General features: G+C 36.3%; 5 protein-coding genes across 5 annotated transcripts in view; 4 read left to right on the top strand and 1 right to left on the bottom strand.

The window, feature by feature from the left end:
* LOC105159311 (lon protease 2-like) overlaps positions 1-2,084 on the bottom strand; it is a 2,525-nt gene extending 441 nt beyond the window's left edge. The window contains exon 1 of the mRNA XM_011076323.2: positions 966-2,084. Coding sequence (XP_011074625.1) covers positions 988-1,839 — 852 coding nt within the window. The 5' untranslated portion in view covers positions 1,840-2,084 and the 3' untranslated portion in view covers positions 966-987. The remainder of the gene's footprint in view (positions 1-965) is intronic.
* Positions 7,768-9,061, top strand: LOC105159310 (thioredoxin H-type 1-like). Its single transcript, XM_011076322.2, has 3 exons — positions 7,768-7,972; positions 8,477-8,599; positions 8,709-9,061. Exons 1-3 carry the CDS (start codon positions 7,880-7,882, stop codon positions 8,853-8,855), a joined length of 363 nt encoding a protein of 120 aa, XP_011074624.1. The 5' UTR covers positions 7,768-7,879; the 3' UTR covers positions 8,856-9,061.
* Positions 10,584-13,589, top strand: LOC105159309 (jacalin-related lectin 3). Its single transcript, XM_011076321.2, has 7 exons — positions 10,584-10,742; positions 10,813-11,025; positions 11,178-11,663; positions 11,755-12,000; positions 12,087-12,629; positions 12,702-12,923; positions 13,025-13,589. The coding sequence occupies exons 1-7, from the start codon at positions 10,740-10,742 to the stop codon at positions 13,322-13,324; spliced, it is 2,013 nt and encodes a 670-aa protein (XP_011074623.1). The 5' UTR covers positions 10,584-10,739; the 3' UTR covers positions 13,325-13,589.
* LOC105159308 (probable ubiquitin-conjugating enzyme E2 18) lies at positions 16,042-18,563 on the top strand. The gene is made up of 6 exons (XM_011076320.2): positions 16,042-16,201; positions 16,346-16,449; positions 16,564-16,666; positions 16,879-16,942; positions 17,940-18,028; positions 18,156-18,563. The coding sequence occupies exons 1-6, from the start codon at positions 16,172-16,174 to the stop codon at positions 18,249-18,251; spliced, it is 486 nt and encodes a 161-aa protein (XP_011074622.1). The 5' UTR covers positions 16,042-16,171; the 3' UTR covers positions 18,252-18,563.
* The window catches only part of LOC105159575 (GTPase HflX), a 6,353-nt gene continuing 5,986 nt past the window's right edge, over positions 19,047-19,413 (top strand). The window contains exons 1-2 of the mRNA XM_011076686.2: positions 19,047-19,106; positions 19,340-19,396. Of these exons, the coding sequence (XP_011074988.1) occupies positions 19,047-19,106; positions 19,340-19,396 (117 nt within the window). The remainder of the gene's footprint in view (positions 19,107-19,339; positions 19,397-19,413) is intronic.

The following is a 19,413-nucleotide window of genomic DNA, read 5'->3' as shown; positions in this document are numbered from 1 at the left end:
ACCAAACCAAAAAAAAAAAAAAAACAAAGAAGGAAAGAAAGAAATCTGCATCAGAATCCCATGTGATCCTTGTTATAGGAGAAGCATAATATTACAGAAAAGATGTAGGTGTGAAATAGAATTCACAACTTCACATGTCAAAATACCTTGAAAACCAGCTCACAAACCATTTGAAACATGGCCACTTTGGTTTTTCCTTACCCTATTTTCATGTCCTTATGTGGATTTGAATTTCAATATATTGTTGCTTCTTTAAACTTCTAATTCCTCCAAGGAAGGAAGCTGAAAAGACGCAGCAGCTATAAGATTTTTCCTCTTATTTTATTCTCCTTCTACGGCAAGAAAGATGCGCTGTCTTCGAAGTTACATCTCAGAACATATGTTTTACAGTGTATGCACATATATAACCACAGTGCAATCGAGCCCTCAGGCTGCAACATAATAGTATACCACTTGACAAGTATTACTTTTTATTATTATGAACCAAAATGGAGTCATAGCAGTCCTCATTTCAAAAACTGGAAAGCAACAGCCTCATAAAACCAACATATAGACAAGATGATAACATCTGAGGCACAGCCTCAATTACTGCCCTTGCAAAACCCCATCAGCAATTCAACAATTATAATAGAGCAAAATACCGATTCTGATGATCATTGATGCTAACTCACAATTTTTCATACAGTATAATTCAAACACCAATAGTTGTCATCATGAAGATTCTAAATTGTAACTCATGGCAATCACATCCTTCTAAAAGATTCATCCTTTTCAGACTCCCCATAATATCAACACGCAAGTACACAGAAAGGAACAGCCCAGAGAGCTAAAAAGGCCCACTGACGATAAGGAACTCCATTTATCTATTAGGCATCAAAGTTTACACATTTCCATGAAAATAATTATGTGTGTATTAATGCATAACTATAACAAGTTATACATATCATTAATCAAACAAATAATACCCGTCATCTCATATCCACATTGTCATGAAGATGGAAACACATCTTTAACCGCAGAAGCAGCTGTCAAGTAATTCAACGTATTCCTCAGAGTCTCCTTCTCTCTCTTCAATCTCGTCGCCGTATCCTCCAGCTCCAGCAATGCCTGCTGCTCCCGGGGCGCCCCTTCAAATGTACTCCCCACAAAGAACGAAAAGGGTGTCGGAAAAAGATTCCTCCTTAAGTCTTGAACTTCCTTCTCCGGCTTCCCATTCAACCGATTCGACAACCTGATCACATCCTTCATATACATTTCCACCTCATTGGCCAGCGCATCCAAATCCTCCACCTCTCCGGAGGGGCGGTCCTCCAGCCAAGTCACTTCCGCCACCAAATAGGGCTTGGTGCGGACTAACTTGGTGACGCGGAAACGCTCCTGGCCCTTGCATATGAGGAAGAATCGATCATCCACGAGGCGCTCGTGCTTGATTACTTCGCCAACGCACCCGACGTCGGCGGTCCCAGTGGCCGCATCGGTGTAGATAACGCCAAAGCGGAGGTCGGTTTGGAGGAGGGTGTGCATCATCATACGGTAGCGAAATTCGAAGATTTGAAGGGGGAGGATGGCGCCGGGGAAGAGGACAAGCGGGAGGGGAAAAAGGGGGAGTTCAACAACGTCATCGGACTTGGGGGAGTTAGTGTGGTGCTTCTCGGAGAAGGAGGAGGCGGAGCAGCAAAGGGAGTTGGGTCTCCGCCGCCGCAGTCGGCGTGGCTGCGACGGAGCGAAAAAATTACTGACGGGTTTTGCCGAATAAGTGGGATTTAAGTGGGATTTGTGAGAAATTAAGGAAGAGGAAGAGGAAGAGGGGGGTGAATGTAAGAGTTGAGGCAAAGCCATAGCGTAGTGGGTTGGTTTGTGTTGTTGAATTTGAAGGAATGAGTGGGAAGAGAGAGAGATTTAGGAAGGGGGAAAGGGGGAATTAATGCAAGAATTGAGAAGAAAATTAATGATTGGCATTTAGAATTGGGGGAATTATGTGGAGGAGGAGGGCGGAGAAGAGTGAAGAGTGGAAAAATCTCAGTACTCCATGGATAGTGATTTAATTAGAACAACCCTGGGGTGGGGTGGGGTGGGGTGGGGGCTGGGGGTGCTGTGTCTGTGTGGATAATGGGGGAAGTGGAAGATTATGCGTTGAGAAGAAGAGTGGGAGGGTGGGATGTGGTGTTGGGGTTTACACGTGGAAATGTATTTATCTTCAGCTTCTCGGCCACGTGCGCGGTGTTAAAAGAATAATAACAAAATAAAAGAAAATCTCGAGTATAATTAAGAGATAATTGCAAAATAAACTATGATTTTTGGGTTGGTTTTGTGGGAATGAGATCATGCCTCCGTTCCAAATTTTCCGTTTGAAGGTGGATGGAAACTATGATTTTTGGGTTGGTTTTGTGGGAATGATATCATGCATCCGTTCCAAATTTTCCGTTTGAAGGTGGATGAGGTAGGCCGGTATCCCTATATTAATTGTAAATAAAGAATTTGAGTCATTTAATAACATATAAGTTTCAACGTCTTTTCATTAATAAAATGCCTTCTTAGAACAAAATTATAAAAATCGCATACAATCAAAATTAATAATCACTCACACAATCAGATACGGATCAAATAACAAACCACCTCCTAATTTAAAATTGGTCATTTTAGCATGTTGTTGTCTACCGATTATATTTTTAAATTTTGGGATTTGCATATTTTGAAGCACGCAGGTGAGTGGTGTTGAAGGGCTGAGAGATCAATTTCATTAATTCTTGTTTCGTTGCTTAGCCATAAAATCTAGGTAGGACCAATGTTGGAATCCTACTATAGACTTAGCTTGTAAGACGTACATGTACGAAAATTCAAACCAAGAGGCTCTTTTTTTCAGCATTTCTCTCTAATTGCTTTAAATTATTCTACCAAATAAACAATTACAGTATATGAATTAGATATTTTTTTTTATAAAATGTACTTTGTCCCTCTAAATTATTCGTCATGTAACAATTACTTCTCTAAACTAATAAATATAACACTTACTTCCCACAATTAAATTTTTAGACAATATTGTCCTTATAGATATATATATATTTAGTTCGAAGATTTTTCTTTTTATTATTTTGTAATTTTGGATTTTAAGTTTAATTATCTTTTTTAGGTGGAAAAATATTTTTTATTTATAATAAAGTAAAATATAATTAGTGAGTTAAATAGTTTGAATTTTTTTTTTTACAAACTCAAAGTTAACTAACAATTGAGTACAATAAATATACAAAATTTTTCATGAAAATATTTTATTAATTTGATGATAAAATTAAGTTATTAACTATTTATTCTTTTAGATAAAAATAAATAATTAAGTATCAAAATTTTAACATATTTTCTTTAAAAAATATGATAAAATATATTTTTCATTTTTTCTAAAAATATTTAACTTTGGTTAAGCATATATATTTGTCAATTTATTTTAAGAAGCATATATGAATTTTTTGTTATATTATATTTTTTTGTATCTACTATATATATATATATATATATATTAATTTACACTCCACTTATAATGTAACTTCTTCACTTATTAAAAAATATTAATTAAAAAATAATTATGTTATGATCTAATGTGTAAAATACTAAAATATATTAAAAATAATATAATTGTTCAAGACATGGGGGGCATTTTTGTCCAACAATGAATGAAAGTGTTATATTTTTTTTTTAAACACCCGAAGGTGGGGGAAGCTTTTCGGGGTCCCCGTCCTTCTTCATTGAAATTTACCTAACAACCATCACTACATCATTACTGCAATAAAATCATAAACAGAGGAGTACTACTCCTTTACATTGTAACAATTTCTTCTAGCAACATTATGTTTTGAGTTTCTGCTGCCTTCTTCTTTTGATTTGCCAATGTCCGAATTCTTGGGCCACAAGAGTTGCTCCTTTGTTTCATCACTCGATTTTTCTCCTCTGAATTCTTGAGCAGGTAATTCGATTGCTCGTCCATAGAAAATTGATTTCTGGGCAGTCTGGTCGGAGTGGTCAGCTCCTGTAACAGCTGCTCTGCGGATTCTGTATCAACTGGGTTGCAATTGGTCAAGCAGATCAGGTCGCGAATCTTCAAATGCCTGGCATTGCTGTCCATAATCTCTCCCTCTTCTGAACTCTGATCCTCTTCTGAATTCTCTGAACTCTGATCCTCTTCTGAATTCTCTGAATTCTGATCCACCTCTGAGTTCTATTCGAGTAGCATAATAGTATTTTTCACATGTGTCCAATTTCCATCAGCTACTTTATACTCCAAATTATCCTCTCCCGTTTTATCATTATCACTGGTAGTGTCAGCAACATCAACAGAGACAATATTTTCATCCACAATGTTATTCGAAATGTGATGCTCCCTAACCATAGTTGGCATATTATCATCGTGTGCAATGCAGTTAGTATTATCAATATGCACATCATTCTCCATTTTTGAGTCACAATTAACACCCGACGTCTCGATTTCACCAATGTCATTGCCATGTTTACCACTATCCACATTGTCATTAGAGAGGTTAGTAGAGTACCTGTTTTGGAGCATTCACCTCTCTCAAATGCCTTAGCTGTCTCAGTCACCACCTGTTCCTCCATTCCCATTGTCTCCTTACGTTTCGACTGCTTGGCTCGTGGAGGGGCATTGCCCATTACATTTGTTACATTTGTTAGTTTAAAGGGGTAAATGTTATATGACAAATACTACAGCGGCAAAGTGTATCTTACCCTATTTTTTTTATAAGCTTAAGTACACACCAAAAAAATTTTATTGAATAATTTAGTTATACATAAATCTCTCTTTCTATCATAATTATATATTTATTTCATACCCTAAAATATAAACGAACCCTAAGCCATGTTTACCTGCCGGTATGGAATAATGTCATGATAAATACATAATTTGTCACATTTTTTATGATAATAATGTCTTCTTTTAAAAATAAATACTTCTAACTATATAATTTTATTGCATTTTCAACATAAAAAGGCTTGATAGGAAATAAAAATAGAAAATTGGAGCTAAAAGTAGTATTTGAAGATATTTAAAGAAAAAAGGAGTAAATTGTGGCAAATTTACAAACTCAACTAGATGCACCCACACTTAATGCTGCAGTCAGCTCTATAGAGGAAGGAAAGGTGCAAATTTTGTTAAGGAAGATGGAATAATTGCTGAATGATTTTAGTAAGATATTTTGTTTAGAAGGATTACTTGGAGCAAATGATTGATTAGTTAATTTTTTTAGGGGCAATTATGTATCTATCCCACTTTTGTGTCTAAGTTCATGGGGTGCTAATAGAGTAAATAGGGAGGCATCTCATACCTCTTTGATCATCTCCCATTTTATCTCTTAACTTCTCTTTAGTTCTAATACTTTGCTGATAATGAAATTTTAACTTTCTTCTGTGTGTTCTTTTATTAGCATGCGAGGCTAATCTTTTTATTTTTCAGTTAAGGTTATGGTGAATGCTTGATTCTTAAATATTGTGAGATCTAATTTATGCTTACTACTTTCGTTTAAACATTTATTGTTGTTATTCTCTGCTCTCTTATTACAAGCAATCTGATTAATAGATAATATGGTCAATTATTCATTATAAAAAAATATTTGCGTGGCTATTTGTTTAGTTCAATAATCAGTAGCAACATAGCATAGTTGATTATATCATAGTCATTAATTATGTTATGGGGAATGCATGATCTAACTTAAATAAATTCTCGTGAGAATTTATTGATTAGAATTGAGCCTAATCTAATTCTTGATACTGTTGAGTTATCGGGGTGAAGAAGTGTGTTGTAAATGTAATGACCCTTGACACCCCTATACCTCCGATGGAGAAGGCAAGATGGAGTAAGGGATTCAGGATTAAATTGCCTTGACCTAGAGTCGAGAAACAACTCCTACAACTCCTTTCTGGTCATAGTTCTTCATGCCCGACCCGGCCGGTGCATGGACCAAACCTGTCCTAACAAACCAAAGCCTCCGAAAGAGGCGGCGAGAGCTTATTCGAAGAATCAGCTCGAAGCTTCGGAGCCCATCAATTGAAAATCTCGAGTTGGGTCAACCGCATTGGAATCGAAACGTTTGTGGACATTTTCATGATTGTTTATTGACTAGGGAATTAGCCAACAGACGTTTCTTGCTGACGAAATGATAAGAAAAGGTGAGATCGTTAGGTCTACCAATGATCATAATTGATTTTATCTATTTGAATGATTGTTGTATTTGCATCGATGATCAAATAGTGGAATCAAGCAGGAACCCGACTTTAATTGGAAAAATTTTCTATCAAATCTATTCATTTTATTCAATTTCATCTTCTTCTTAATCTCATCACAATCAAAACCCCTCCTATTTTTTATTTTTGAAAAAACCAACTTAAAACGAATTAGTGAGGAATCAACCATACTCACCCCTTGTCTTCTTTTTTTATGATCTGGGCACCCATCATGTGAATTTAGATTATAAATCATGATTATTTTGGTGACATGGTAGGATATGATTGAGTACCAAATTATTCACATAGTACCGGGCCAGCTACATGAATGGTTTTGGGCTTGGGCGCCATGCCCTCCGCTCCACCACATGTCTCACGACATTTCATATTTCTTTTGGATCGAGCATCCGGAAAATGGGTCGGATCTTCACAAAATTCGAGGCATTCGACATAATGCAACCAGTATTTGTCAAAATCAGTTTTCGTTTGTTTGCAAGTTGGATTTTTTGAGGTACAAAAACACTTCACATTTTCTTCCTTTTGCTTTAATGCAAAAAACGTGAAAGAGATGTTTGCATGAACATAGTTATTGGTATTTATTTATGAATTTATTCATTTGGTTGTTTGGAAATGTTTAAAATAAGTATTTATTAATTTATTGTTTAAGATAAATTTTAAAGTATTTTTATTTCATCATTTTTACTGTTTATTACTAAAATTATAAATATTAAATTATTATTTCAATACCTTAATTTTATTTTATTTTAAAATTTTTATTACCATACACTCTCAATTTATCTTATAATATTTTTTTTATAAGTTATATTCACTACAAAAGTAAAAGATATTGCAGGCACCCCTTTATTCTTATTTTTTTCTCGAAAATTCTTTCAAAGTCAGGTTTGATTGAACCAAAACAATCACATAGCATGTGATACACTTGTCATGTGATTAATTATTTTTTTAAATTGTACATCAATCACATGATAAATATATTACACTTATTTTATAATTAATTCAAATTCGATCAATCACAATTTAAATTAGAATTTTCTATCTTTTTCTATTTGATCTGGTAAAATTGGATTTAAAACTGATAAAATTCGAAAGTTGGATAGGCCTTACCACAAAATATCATAATAACTACGTTATCTTATACATATCATAGTTATGAATTTCTTAAGCAGTTATACAAATATAAAATTAAAAGAAGAAGAAATAGAAATATAAAATAATGGGAGGAGGAAGAAAAAAGACAAAATCCAAAGGGTGACGAGTGTGTTATTTCGTAGCCGACATCGACAAGTTTGGACATTTTGATTTTATTATTGCTGTAGTGCATCAGATTCTTACTTAATGCCCTAGTGTTTCTGACTCAATCCTGGCCGTTCCCACCGCTGATGTCGGTGACATCCCACCACACGCCGGCCTCTTCACAAGATGATCATCGCGTCATTATCTTTCCCCATGCTATATCCGTAATTATTCTCCTACAGCCGTACTGTTTTGGAATTTCCCCGCCGCGTGATGGGGCTCTATAAAGCACCGCTTTATCTTGCCGTGCTTGCAGTGAACGCATAGTTTTTGGCACATTTTTCTTCCAAGGCGTAAGAGTCTGTGTTGTGAGTTGGGATTTTCGTTTGGGAAGAAGAGAGAAATGTCTACTTCGGAGGAGGGGCAAGTGATTGGCTGCCACACCGAAGCGGAGTGGGAGGAGCACTTCAAGAAGGGTCGTGAGTCTGGAAAACTGGTAACTGAGAAGTTCTTTTCTTGGTGGACTTCTTTCTAGTTGTTGATGATGAATTATTTGACATGGGTTTAATTTTCTGTTGTCTTGATTTGTGGTTTCACATACTTCTAGGGTTCAGAAGTAAATATTCACTGATCAAATTGAATTGCTTGAAGCAAGAAAATGGTGCTTTATATGCTTGCTTTTTCTCATTTGGAAGTGTCTTGATTTTGGTGATAAATGGATGAATTGAAGGTCTTTATCACTTAGTTAAGACCAATTGAAGTTCTTGGTTTTCACGGAGACATGTTTCATGATTATGAAGCAAGTGATGTGGGCTAGCCAGTAAAATATTTTTGTCTGTTAAGTGGTTTTCTTGCTTGGTTTCTGAAACTTGCAAAACTGGTAGAAAAACCCCTTATGTGGCTAATGTTACCATCTTTTGCGTTTTGGGTTTCGTTGTTTGTATTATGGGTTTCAAGCCTTGAAGTTTTAACACGGGAAACGCCAAAACCTTTTGATCAGGTGGTGGTAGATTTCACCGCATCATGGTGCGGACCATGCCGTTTCATTGCTCCCATTTTGGCTGAGATTGCCAAGAAGACAACGCATGTTATATTCCTGAAGGTGGATGTTGATGAGCTTAAGGTTTGTATCTTGACATTTATATTTTTAGGCACCAGTATTTTGTCAATAATTTTTGAGATTCCAGAGTAGATTTGAAACTAGTTTGCTGAATTCAATAAATTGCCTGCAGACTGTTGCTCAGAAATACAACGTTGAGGCCATGCCTACCTTTTTGTTCCTTAAAGGTGGCGAAGAAGTGGATAGGCTTGTGGGTGCCAAGAAGGAAGATCTGCAGGCCCTAATCACCAAACATGGTGCTCACATTGCTTCTGTTTAAAGATATAGTTACATTGTCTGCTGATGCTTGTAATAATCATGAGGTTACGGCCTTCTGTTATGGATGTATGCTACGTTTTATGTGGATTGTTCTTGTTAGTCTAATGGATTAATCTATGTAAGTTAATGTAATGGAGTATTCCAAGTATTTGTGACTACTTGAAGTTCTAACTTTTCTATGTGGTTTACTGTAAATTCTTTGAATATTTGTCTTGGAATTATCTTGTCCATGTCTATGGGAAAGTGGGAATAGCAATGTAAAGAGCATTCTCTTAAGTTGAGTAATAAATTAGCATCTGGGTTTGTTTTGAGTCTCCTCAATTGATGGCCCATGGTCGTTTCACACTACATTGTTGATATCTTGATTACAGAGGATATTGATCAATGTAAACAATAAACGATAGTGCGTAGATTTTGAGCTATATTTGGGCGGATCTTGTCTGAATAGTCTTTTATATCCGACTTTCCAATTATCACCGTTCGTAGTGTTCTTGTGCATGTTGTCTAACGTCTTCCATTCAAAAAGCGCCATTACAGGTGAAGGGACTCTGCTTTTGGGCCTAAGAACATCATTTTAATGTAAGAAATCCTGTTATGAAACGTGATACTGTTTCCCATGTTTGCAAGATTTTCTACAGTTTCAAAGAATCATAAGATTTAGTATGAGGTTTGAAACACCTATTGTAGTCAATCAGCTCATGGTCCACGCTCCACAAAATTGATCTTGTCAATCTGTTATTGCAAACTTGGAAGAACCTGGTAAATCAAACATGACAACCTACAACCTTGAATCACTTAATGCATCGGATTTTAGATGTTTCTTTTTCTTTCTTCTGATCAACGTTACGGCACACAACGCCCCGAACGCTATGCATAGTGAAGCAAGTTTATTTCGATCACAGATTAAGAAGCTAGAATGTTACCCCTATTAAGGAGAAACATGTCGCAAGTTTGGAAATCAGCTGGAGTTGGTTAAAGGCATCACCTTGGTTCATTAAGTGCACGCCATTTCTTGAGATGAATAGCTTGATATGGTCTAGCACTGCAAATTTACCCCTGGAACTAATCAGAGCAGTTGCCAGATAAGACAATGAGGGAGATAAAAGATGATTCTTGATTTTCCAATTAGGTGAAAAGATGTAATCTAAGTGAACACTTTATACTCTGCACTACCAGCATCAATTCACTTGGCCTCTTTCTGTTGTGGTTAAGTTCCAGGCATGGTATGCAACCTGTGTACGTCTTCACCTGTTTTCCATGTTGGCCCTTATGTTTTCATATATTGAGCCAATCATGCATGCTAGTCCCCTTTTCAGCAGCTGTAAAGAACTTGTGATATTGGTTCATCATATTCTGATAAGAAAAGAGACAGAATCAGTTCCCCCACTGATATGAAACATTCTAAGGTGCCTTGCAATTTGGGCCCTGAAGCATCTCACGTTCTTGCAAAGTACGAAGTGATGTGATTTCATTGTCATGAAACAATTGTAAATAATGTTTCGCCGATTCCCTTTTTTAGTACTGTCTTTTCCAGGCTCAGGAGATGAGCCATTCCCTGTGGAGGCCATTCTCAACCCATATCTGGTAGGAATTTCAATTCATTGCTGTTGCGTGACATTTTTACTAACATTATAAACAGAAAGGCTCATCTTCTTTGAATCAAATTCTCTTCTTTTGAATGCTTTCGCTCCATAGTGGAACCTGGAATTTGCTAATTATATGAGCATCCAGAAGACGCTATTTCACTAACTTAATTGAGCATACGAAATTCCTCCTTTCTTGGTCGACCACTATATATTGTTCCCCAAGTTTCGAGAGACAATACAGCTCTCATTTGTTTCTTTCACATCTCTGCATCGATAGCTCCAAAAGCCATTTGTCCAAGATGGTAAGTAACATCACATTTTCTAAGAACATTTTCTTATGATGAACTGTTTATAAATTGTTTTTGCATGCAGAGTCTGGAGAAGTTTGAAAAACGCGCTACATTGGTTGGGCCATGGGGAGGTCAAAGTGGATATTACTGGGATGACGGTGTACACTCCACAATAAGGCAATTGGAGATAGGTCATGGAACCGGTGTAGATTCAATCAGGATTGAATATGACAGCACGGGAAGATCAGTCTGGTCGGAGAGACATGGTGGAAGTGGAGGGACTAAAACTGATAAGGTAAGTTCCGATAATCTATGTATGACCTATATTTCTCGTTCCAAGTTGCTACCTTATGAGACTTAACATATGGTGTGTGCTATATATGATCATCATCAATTGATGTTTATTGGCTTAGATGACTGTTCTTATGAGATTCTTTAATCTACCAGGTCAGGCTTGAGTACCCTGATGAGTTCCTTATTTCAGTGCATGGATATTACGGTAGCTTGCAAGAACGGGGACATGTCATTATCCGATCACTTACCTTCGAGAGCAACAAAAGAAAATATGGACCTTTTGGCGTTGAAAAGGGGACGTATTTCACGTCTTCTACAACACATGGCAAGATTGTCGGATTTGTTGGAAAGGCTGGCTGGTACCTAGATGCCATTGGATTTTACATAGAGCCTCTTCACAAATCTGTTGAATCACATGCTCTTTATCAGTCTCAGCAATTTGTTGCTGCTCATGGGACTGAGAAGTACGAGTACTCAATGATCCAAGGAAGTCTTGGTACAAATTATGATCTCGTTATTGCTGTCAGACAAAAGGATAACGCGAAACCTTCTCCCCCAATCGATCATCCAAAGCCAACCATACAAGATCATCCAAAGCCGACTATACAAGATCTCAGCCATACAGAACCCAAGAAAGAGGTCATTATTTGGCTATCTTTTCATGAATTATCTGCATTGTTTTCTTGCATCTCTCTAGCAGAATGAAATTTGATTGGAGACATTTTTTCAGACTGCTGTTGTTGTTCCGAAAAAAATTGAGAGGGTTCCCTCTGAAAATATCAAAGGAGTGGTGACTTATGGACCGTGGGGCGGCAGTGGAGGGAGTCTGTTTGATGATGGAGTATATGATGGGATCAGACAGATCAATGTGTATCGCAATGTTGGAGTTGTGTCTATTAGAGTTTGTTATGATAAGGATGGGAAGGCTGTTTGGGGGAGCAAAAATGGTGGCACAGGATCATTCAAGTCTGATAAGGTAAATTATCCTACAAAGATACTAATTTAACTTCATTGGTAACATGCATAGAATCTTGAATACAAGAAAGACTTCTTTCTCTGCAGATTGTCTTCGATTATCCATCAGAAATCTTGACTCACTTGACAGGCTACCATGCCCCGACAATGATCATGGGGCCTGACGTGATCAAGTCGCTCACTTTTCACACCACAAAGGGCAAATACGGCCCGTATGGAGAAGAACAAGGGGAGTTCTTCTCGACTAAGTTGAAGGAAGGATCAATGGTTGTTGGATTTCATGGGAGGAAGGGATTGTTTGTGGATGCTGTCGGTGTTCACGTGCTAGAAGGGAAAGGTGTGCCTGCTTCAAGTGCCAAAATGAAGGATGCAGTCGTTTCTCCCACGTCTAATACCAAAATGACAGCTGCAGTCGTTTCTCCCACAACTAATACCAAAACGACGGCTGCATTAGTTTCTCCCACAACTAATACCAAATCGAAGGATACAGTCGTTTCTCCCATGTCTAATACCAAAACATCGGGTTCAAGCTCGCCATCCAAATCCAGCTACCAAACCGCAGTTTCAGCTAACAAAGCTGATAATTCTCAGTGGCATTTCAAAGTAGGAAAGCGAGGACAATCTGAAGAGGTACTTGGCATAGTAATATCATGAAATGTAAGTTTATTTGATGAAATATTGATACTTGCATAATGGTCTTAGGTCGTTCCACGACTGGTGATCAAAGATCCTGCTCCTTACGGCCCAGGCCCGTGGGGCGGGGAAGGTGGGAAGCCGTGGGATGACGGGGTGTTCACGGGGATCAAACAGATCATCTTGACAAAAACAGACGCCATTTGCTGCATTGAAATTGAGTATGATCGAAATGGGCAATCCATCTGGTCGGTCAAGCATGGGAGCAGCAGCGGACAGACCGCAGACCGGGTAATAAAACACCGTCCCGACAACCTAAAACGTATATTAAGCATGTGAACTTAGATTAAACAGACGACACTTATGAAGCTATATATTCGCTTATATTTCAGGTGAAGTTAGACTATCCCCATGAAGTCCTAACATGTGTAAGTGGATACTACGGTCCCATAAAAAAAGAGCAGGGGACAAAAGTGATTCAATCCTTGACGTTTCATACCAGCAGAAGAACATACGGCCCCTTCGGACAAGAGCTGGGGACTTATTTCGCGTCGGGCACAACAGAAGGAAAGGTGGTCGGATTCCATGGGAGGAGCAGCATGTACCTGGACGCCATTGGAGTGCACATGCAGCATTGGCTAGGGAATCAGAAACCGTCTAAGCCCCCTTCTCTCATGAAAATCTTCAGTTGATTAATCGACGTCGTGATCATGCTTCTGATAATAAGAGATTTGAATAATTGGCAGCACTGTCACTCGTTTCTTGAAGACATTTTTAGATGTCATCCAAAGAAATCACGAATGTTCATTCATATTTTCGAACAACACACGGTTTAATTAATGTGTATTACTGAACTTAGTGTAATAAAGAGGAGTTGCAATTCAAAGAACAAACATCATGAATTCTTTGTTGTGGGAATAAATACCCCCACTCCCAACAAAGATTGAGGTTTTGATCCCCCTTTACCTCCATACTCATCCAACCGCATTTTTCTTTGATGCCACCAACGCAACAGTGACAAAATCTTCATCTGTTAGGCATTTTACTGGGTGAACTAACAGTAGTACAGCTTAGTAGCAAGAACATTAATACTAACATCTACCTATGATTATATTATTATACGACTCCACTACAAAGAATATATAGTACTATAAACAAAACAAAAGTGATTCTCTATATATGCCCTCAAGAAACAAGATAAAAATTGTATCATGTCTTTAATGAAAAGATATTAACTACAAATTTTCCGGATTATAGGAACAAATTCGACAGATGTTGTCAAATGGATTAAAGAAACACCTGCAACTTGTTTGGATGCCTCAGAAATTCAAAGAATATGGGGAATCAAACCAAATTGGATTTGTCGAAAAATTCCTAATTAGTGTAATGGTTTGGCACATGACGTGTCTAAATGGACACATAGAGCCAACTGGGATGGTCCTATCTCCCCCTTTCCTCCATTTTTCCTAGTGATGTTTTTGGTGATAAGGGACCTAAATCTCTTAAATTCTTGGGCTTTTGATTAATGAAATTCATTAAATTAAAAAAAAAAAAAACCCTACAAATTTCAATGGTATGGTTATAGTTTTGAGAAGACGATGTTCATACTTTCGAATACTTCATTTATAGTATCTGGTCGAGTCAATTCTTACGAGACAACTAAGAAAGTGTTTGACTAGCCTTATTTAAACTTGTAAGGTGTTTTAACAACTTAAAAAATGCCAGATCTTATAAAATGTTAAGAGTATATGGTATAATAAACTTTTGATATTGTAATAACAATTGAAAAATCCATCAAACTATTAATGGACACATAGAGCCAACTGGGATGGTCCTATCTCCCCCTTTCCTCCATTTTTCCTAGTGATGTTTTTGGTGATAAGGGACCTAAATCTCTTAAATTCTTGGGCTTTTGATTAATGAAATTCATTAAATTAAAAAAAAAAAAAACCCTACAAATTTCAATGGTATGGTTATAGTTTTGAGAAGACGATGTTCATACTTTCGAATACTTCATTTATAGTATCTGGTCGAGTCAATTCTTACGAGACAACTAAGAAAGTGTTTGACTAGCCTTATTTAAACTTGTAAGGTGTTTTAACAACTTAAAAAATGCCAGATCTTATAAAATGTTAAGAGTATATGGTATAATAAACTTTTGATATTGTAATAACAATTGAAAAATCCATCAAACTATTAAAATTTAAAATCATATGATAGATAATTTTTTTTTTTTGGGGGGGGGGGGGGGGGGGGCAATTATATGAAGAGTAAAAGTGAAATACTAACAAGATTATAATTGTATTTTTTGTTTATTGGATGTTAAGATTAAAAAACTTATAAAATGTTTTAATAAAAAAATTTGGCCGAAATTAAACATTTTTAAAGAACGTGTAAGATTCAAAATATTTCTTATAAGTTCTTTTTCAAAAAAAAAAATTATCAAACGATTTCAAAAAATTATAGGCTCTCAAACATCTTATAATTTATTGTGAGAAGCTAATAACCTCAGTCACCACCCTCTAAATTCATAAACACGAAATTTTAATAAATTTTCAAATGGAACCTAAATTAGAGTAAAAGCAACAGTGTCACGATCGTCAGGAATCACTCAACAAATACAGTTTGATGATTAAAGTCTTAAAAACAACATCAGCATCAACATAAACAATATATTAATTTTGCTTGTGGTCATAAGGAACAATAATCATTTATCATAATTATAAATTTAGGTCCTAACTCCAAATAAATAGAGTATGGTCCATATAATCAAAAAATAACAATTCAAGGTGGGGGACATATTGGGTTCTATCTCTTCCATATGAAGAACCTAAAAGACCAATGAAGAATTGATTGAAATAGAAAATTTTAACTCATATTGAACTTACTTTAATTTAAATTTATTGTATAATATATATAATATATTTATTATGTAATTGATATATAATTAAAAAAATAATAAAAATATTATATTTATTTTATAATTAATTTAGATAAAAAAATAATTAGATTAAGAACTTTTCAGGTGAGAATGAGATGCTGTCAATGTCAGTATTTATTGATATATTTTTGTATTTATATACTATATGTAGGTATAAATAAATGAATAATTAAAGTAGAGTGACACACTTCCCACTAGCTTATAGCTTTACAAAATCCAAAGCTGAAAAGGCAAGGTCAAAATGGTCAGGGGTCACCCACGTACAAACCACTGGATTCTCTGCTCACGTGACTCTTGCCAAGTGGCAGCAATCATCACCAACCACACGTGTGGATCATATTCATCACTGACCGTCAGATCTACTCCTTTGACTTAAACACAATCTTCTTCATCTGGATTGATCAGATCAGAAGGCAGAGAAGTTTCTCTCTTTTCTCTTTTCTCTTTTCTTTTTTTTTTTTTTAAAGAAAACGGAATTATCAAATACCTGAAATAAATTTAACCCCTTTGCAGTGCAAACGCATCGTTTTGTCTTGCATTCTATCTGAAATTCTTTCTTTTTTCTCTCTCTAACATTGTCATTTACCGTACGCACGCCATGACCGCCCCCTCCGCTTCTTCACGCAAGGTCTTTTTCTTTGATTCTAGAATTCATATGTGTGTGTGTGAAATTGCTGTGTGATTAAGTCTATCTTATGTTCGAATCTTCTTAGGGAAAATATTGATTGTTTTTTTTTAATATTTTTTTGTGGGATTGGAATTTGGGGAAAAGGCGTTGAGCAAGATCGCTTGCAATCGGCTACAGAAAGAGCTGGTGGAGTGGCAGGTGAATCCTCCTGCGGGTTTCAAGCACAAAGTTACTGATAATCTTCAGAGGTTTCTTTTTCTGCCTCCTTTTTTTCTTGAGCTGTTGATTTTTCTTAGTTTGTGTTGGATGGTTTGCGAATCGGAGATTTATGGTGGCGATTGATTGAGTTTTGGTGTAATTAGATGGATAATTGAAGTCAACGGTGCTCCGGGGACGCTTTATGCAGGGGAAACGTACCAGCTTCAGGTTGATTTTCCGGAGCATTACCCCATGGAAGCGCCGCAGGTATATGTTTTCTGGAGATTCTATTTCGATTATTGTGCTTTATTTGTGATTCTTTTTGTAACTTATTGAGCAAAATGGGATTTTTGAGTTTCTGGAATATTTGTGGAGTTTTGGTAGGGTTTTACTGCTGCTCGTGGTCATGTTTGTGGAAATTCCAATGTTTAATCACGGTTTATTTAGTTAAATTGAATTATCCACTGTTTCTTTGGCAGGTTATATTTGTTCCTCCAGCTCCTTTGCATCCTCACATTTATAGCAATGGCCATATATGTCTGGGTATGTTTTCCGTGCTCTCTCAATTTTGGTTTTTTATTGAACTATATTTGCACCATATATTTTGTTGTTTTTTGTTTTTGTTTTGCTTCAAATTTATTCATTTATTTACTTACTTTTTGGTGTGTAGTAGTGAGCAATTCATTTAGGGTTGGTATAATAAGCAGTTGGTAGTAAACAACACCCAATATGGTTCTGAAGCAGCCTTTCAAAGGATTGTGTTTCCGGGAAGTTGAGCAATTAGCTTAGGGGGAAAGAACATTTTCTCATGGTTTTTGGTTGAAGATGTCAAGGGCCAAGAATAGCCCTTCCCAGAGGTTTACAATTTGTTGTACAGTGATGGGTTTAAGCAACCTCACAAGTAGATATGGGACAGATATTGTTCCATCTTTCGCGGGAAAGCCGATGTTGTTAGTTCTGGTGCCATAGAAGTGAAATTAAAGAACTAATGTACTGCTTGAGGATAAATGGGCATTGGAGTTCAAACAAATTGGTGCTTCAAATATTGAAGAAGTAGGAGCAGCAATGATCATTCTCCAACACTGCCTCTATTGTTCCACTTAACACTAATACTGGTCATAGGTTAAATGAGTTGTTTTGTTCGGTCATAGTGTTGCAATATGCATGAATTGTTGAAACATCATGATGATATTAACTTTGCTAGAACATCTATTAATAGTTGTATGATACATTTCGATATTCTCTATATTATCTGATTGGCAGATGGTCTTTTTCTCTTCCTGAGCTGGCAGCCATAAGCAATAGCAATACCAAATAGCAGTTTATCTGTTGAACGAGAATTAGTGTCTTGAATTCCTTTATGTCAATGACATATTAGCTTTTCGTTGTAGCTATCAGTGAGGTATCTGGGGATCAGTGACATCAGAATGTCACAATAATTTTATTTTTGGGTTCAGTTGACGCCTCTGTGCTTGTTGGTTTATCAGATAACTGCACTGAACACCTACTTTTTGTTTTTCCTCCTGATGTATCCATGCAGATATTTTATATGACTCTTGGTCCCCAGCCATGACTGTGAGTTCAATTTGCATCAGCATTCTCTCTATGCTGTCGAGCTCCACAGTGAAGGTTTGTCCAATTCTCAGTTGTCGAGGCTTTGAAATATTATTTTGCTTCACATTGTTGCTTATCAGGAATTCACCTTCTTAAATTCTTTACCTAAAACATTGATCCCCTGAAATTTTTTCCCGTGCAGCAACGCCCAGCTGATAATGATCGCTATGTGAAGAACTGTAAAAATGGTAGATCTCCCAAGGAGACAAGATGGTGGTTCCATGATGATAAAGTGTAATAACTTGAATTTGGATAAAGCTGTGACACCGTCTCACTCTAGGGCTGGAGGATAGTTTCTTCCCTTTAAAGATTAGGGGAAGACGGAAAAAATATATATAAATATTCGGAAAGAACAAAAAATATCTTGTTAACTGCTCTGGATGCCTTGATGGCATCAAACATTCAGTAGCCGCTGGCCGAATGTTGATGGATGTATCTATTTATATATATATATATAAAGTATCAGTAGTTCTGTCTATGGTGTATGAAGTAATGTGCTAAAATTGTTGGACATAACAGTTTTACACTGTAAAGCGTAAGCCTTTTTACCCCTTTCAAATCTCTTCTGCACCTAAAACTGAAATGAGATTGATATCCTGAACCGTGTAAATTGTTTGTTGTTTTGAAATTCGTTAACAATTTAAAACCAGTACATCATGATTTATTTCGCTCCAAACCACTTTGGAATTGGAGCAAGCTAAGATGATATGAATTAATAAAACACCAAAACAAAAAAATGGTTAAGGTTGAGCTTTCATGGGTTTGATTTTTATTTTACCTGTGTATGTTTGTTTTATGTCATGAGTTTGGGTCTTATTTTACGAGTGTATGTTTGTTTTATTTAATGTAAATTTATTGTAATTTATTATTTTTGTAATTTAAAATTATATTAATATATGTATTGATATATTGATCAGTTACATTTTATTTATTTATTAAACATTAATATAGTTATTTAAGTAAGTTCCATATCTATCTAAAAGAAAACACACCAAAAAAGAGGGAAAGAAAAACAAAATAATAGAAATCCATAATGGTCGTCCATAAAGGCCAACAGCCACAGAAGTCCGTGTCCGCTATAAATATTGAAGAAGTAAGAGCAGCAATGATCATTCTCCAACACTCTGCCTCTATTATCCCACTTAACACTCACTTTAAACAAATTGGAGCAGAGAAGAATTTACCATGAATATATGTTTTTGCTCGATCTTGAAACCTTATCTGAATTCCAAACCTGATTTCCTTCCCGGTTGGGGTCCAAACCCTAAAATCAAATCCATTCAATTCTTTAATTTTCAACGTTATGGTAAATTTTATGGCTTCAAGGCTGTGCATGATGATGGCGTGGGAGTTCTTTACTCCGACGACCTCGTTTCTGAGCGGGTTGCAGCTCTTGATGC

Source organism: Sesamum indicum, linkage group LG3, assembly GCF_000512975.1.
Source record: "Sesamum indicum cultivar Zhongzhi No. 13 linkage group LG3, S_indicum_v1.0, whole genome shotgun sequence".
Taxonomy (NCBI): Eukaryota; Viridiplantae; Streptophyta; class Magnoliopsida; order Lamiales; family Pedaliaceae; genus Sesamum; species Sesamum indicum.
Note: the sequence above shows the minus strand (reverse complement) of the source record. Positions and strands in the feature narration are given on the sequence as shown.

Excerpts from the sequence above, each read along its gene's own strand:
- LOC105159310 (XM_011076322.2), top strand. The coding sequence starts at position 7,880 with ATGTCTACTTCGGAGGAGGGGCAAGTGATTGGCTGCCACACCGAAGCG. Across the intron at positions 7,973-8,476 it reads GTCGTGAGTCTGGAAAACTG|GTGGTGGTAGATTTCACCGC; the intron begins GTAACTGAGAAG and ends CCTTTTGATCAG. Across the intron at positions 8,600-8,708 it reads TGGATGTTGATGAGCTTAAG|ACTGTTGCTCAGAAATACAA; the intron begins GTTTGTATCTTG and ends AATTGCCTGCAG.
- LOC105159309 (XM_011076321.2), top strand. Across the intron at positions 12,630-12,701 it reads AGCGAGGACAATCTGAAGAG|GTCGTTCCACGACTGGTGAT; the intron begins GTACTTGGCATA and ends TAATGGTCTTAG. Across the intron at positions 12,924-13,024 it reads GCGGACAGACCGCAGACCGG|GTGAAGTTAGACTATCCCCA; the intron begins GTAATAAAACAC and ends CTTATATTTCAG.
- LOC105159308 (XM_011076320.2), top strand. The coding sequence starts at position 16,172 with ATGACCGCCCCCTCCGCTTCTTCACGCAAG. Across the intron at positions 16,667-16,878 it reads ACCCCATGGAAGCGCCGCAG|GTTATATTTGTTCCTCCAGC; the intron begins GTATATGTTTTC and ends TTTCTTTGGCAG. Across the intron at positions 18,029-18,155 it reads TGTCGAGCTCCACAGTGAAG|CAACGCCCAGCTGATAATGA; the intron begins GTTTGTCCAATT and ends TTTCCCGTGCAG.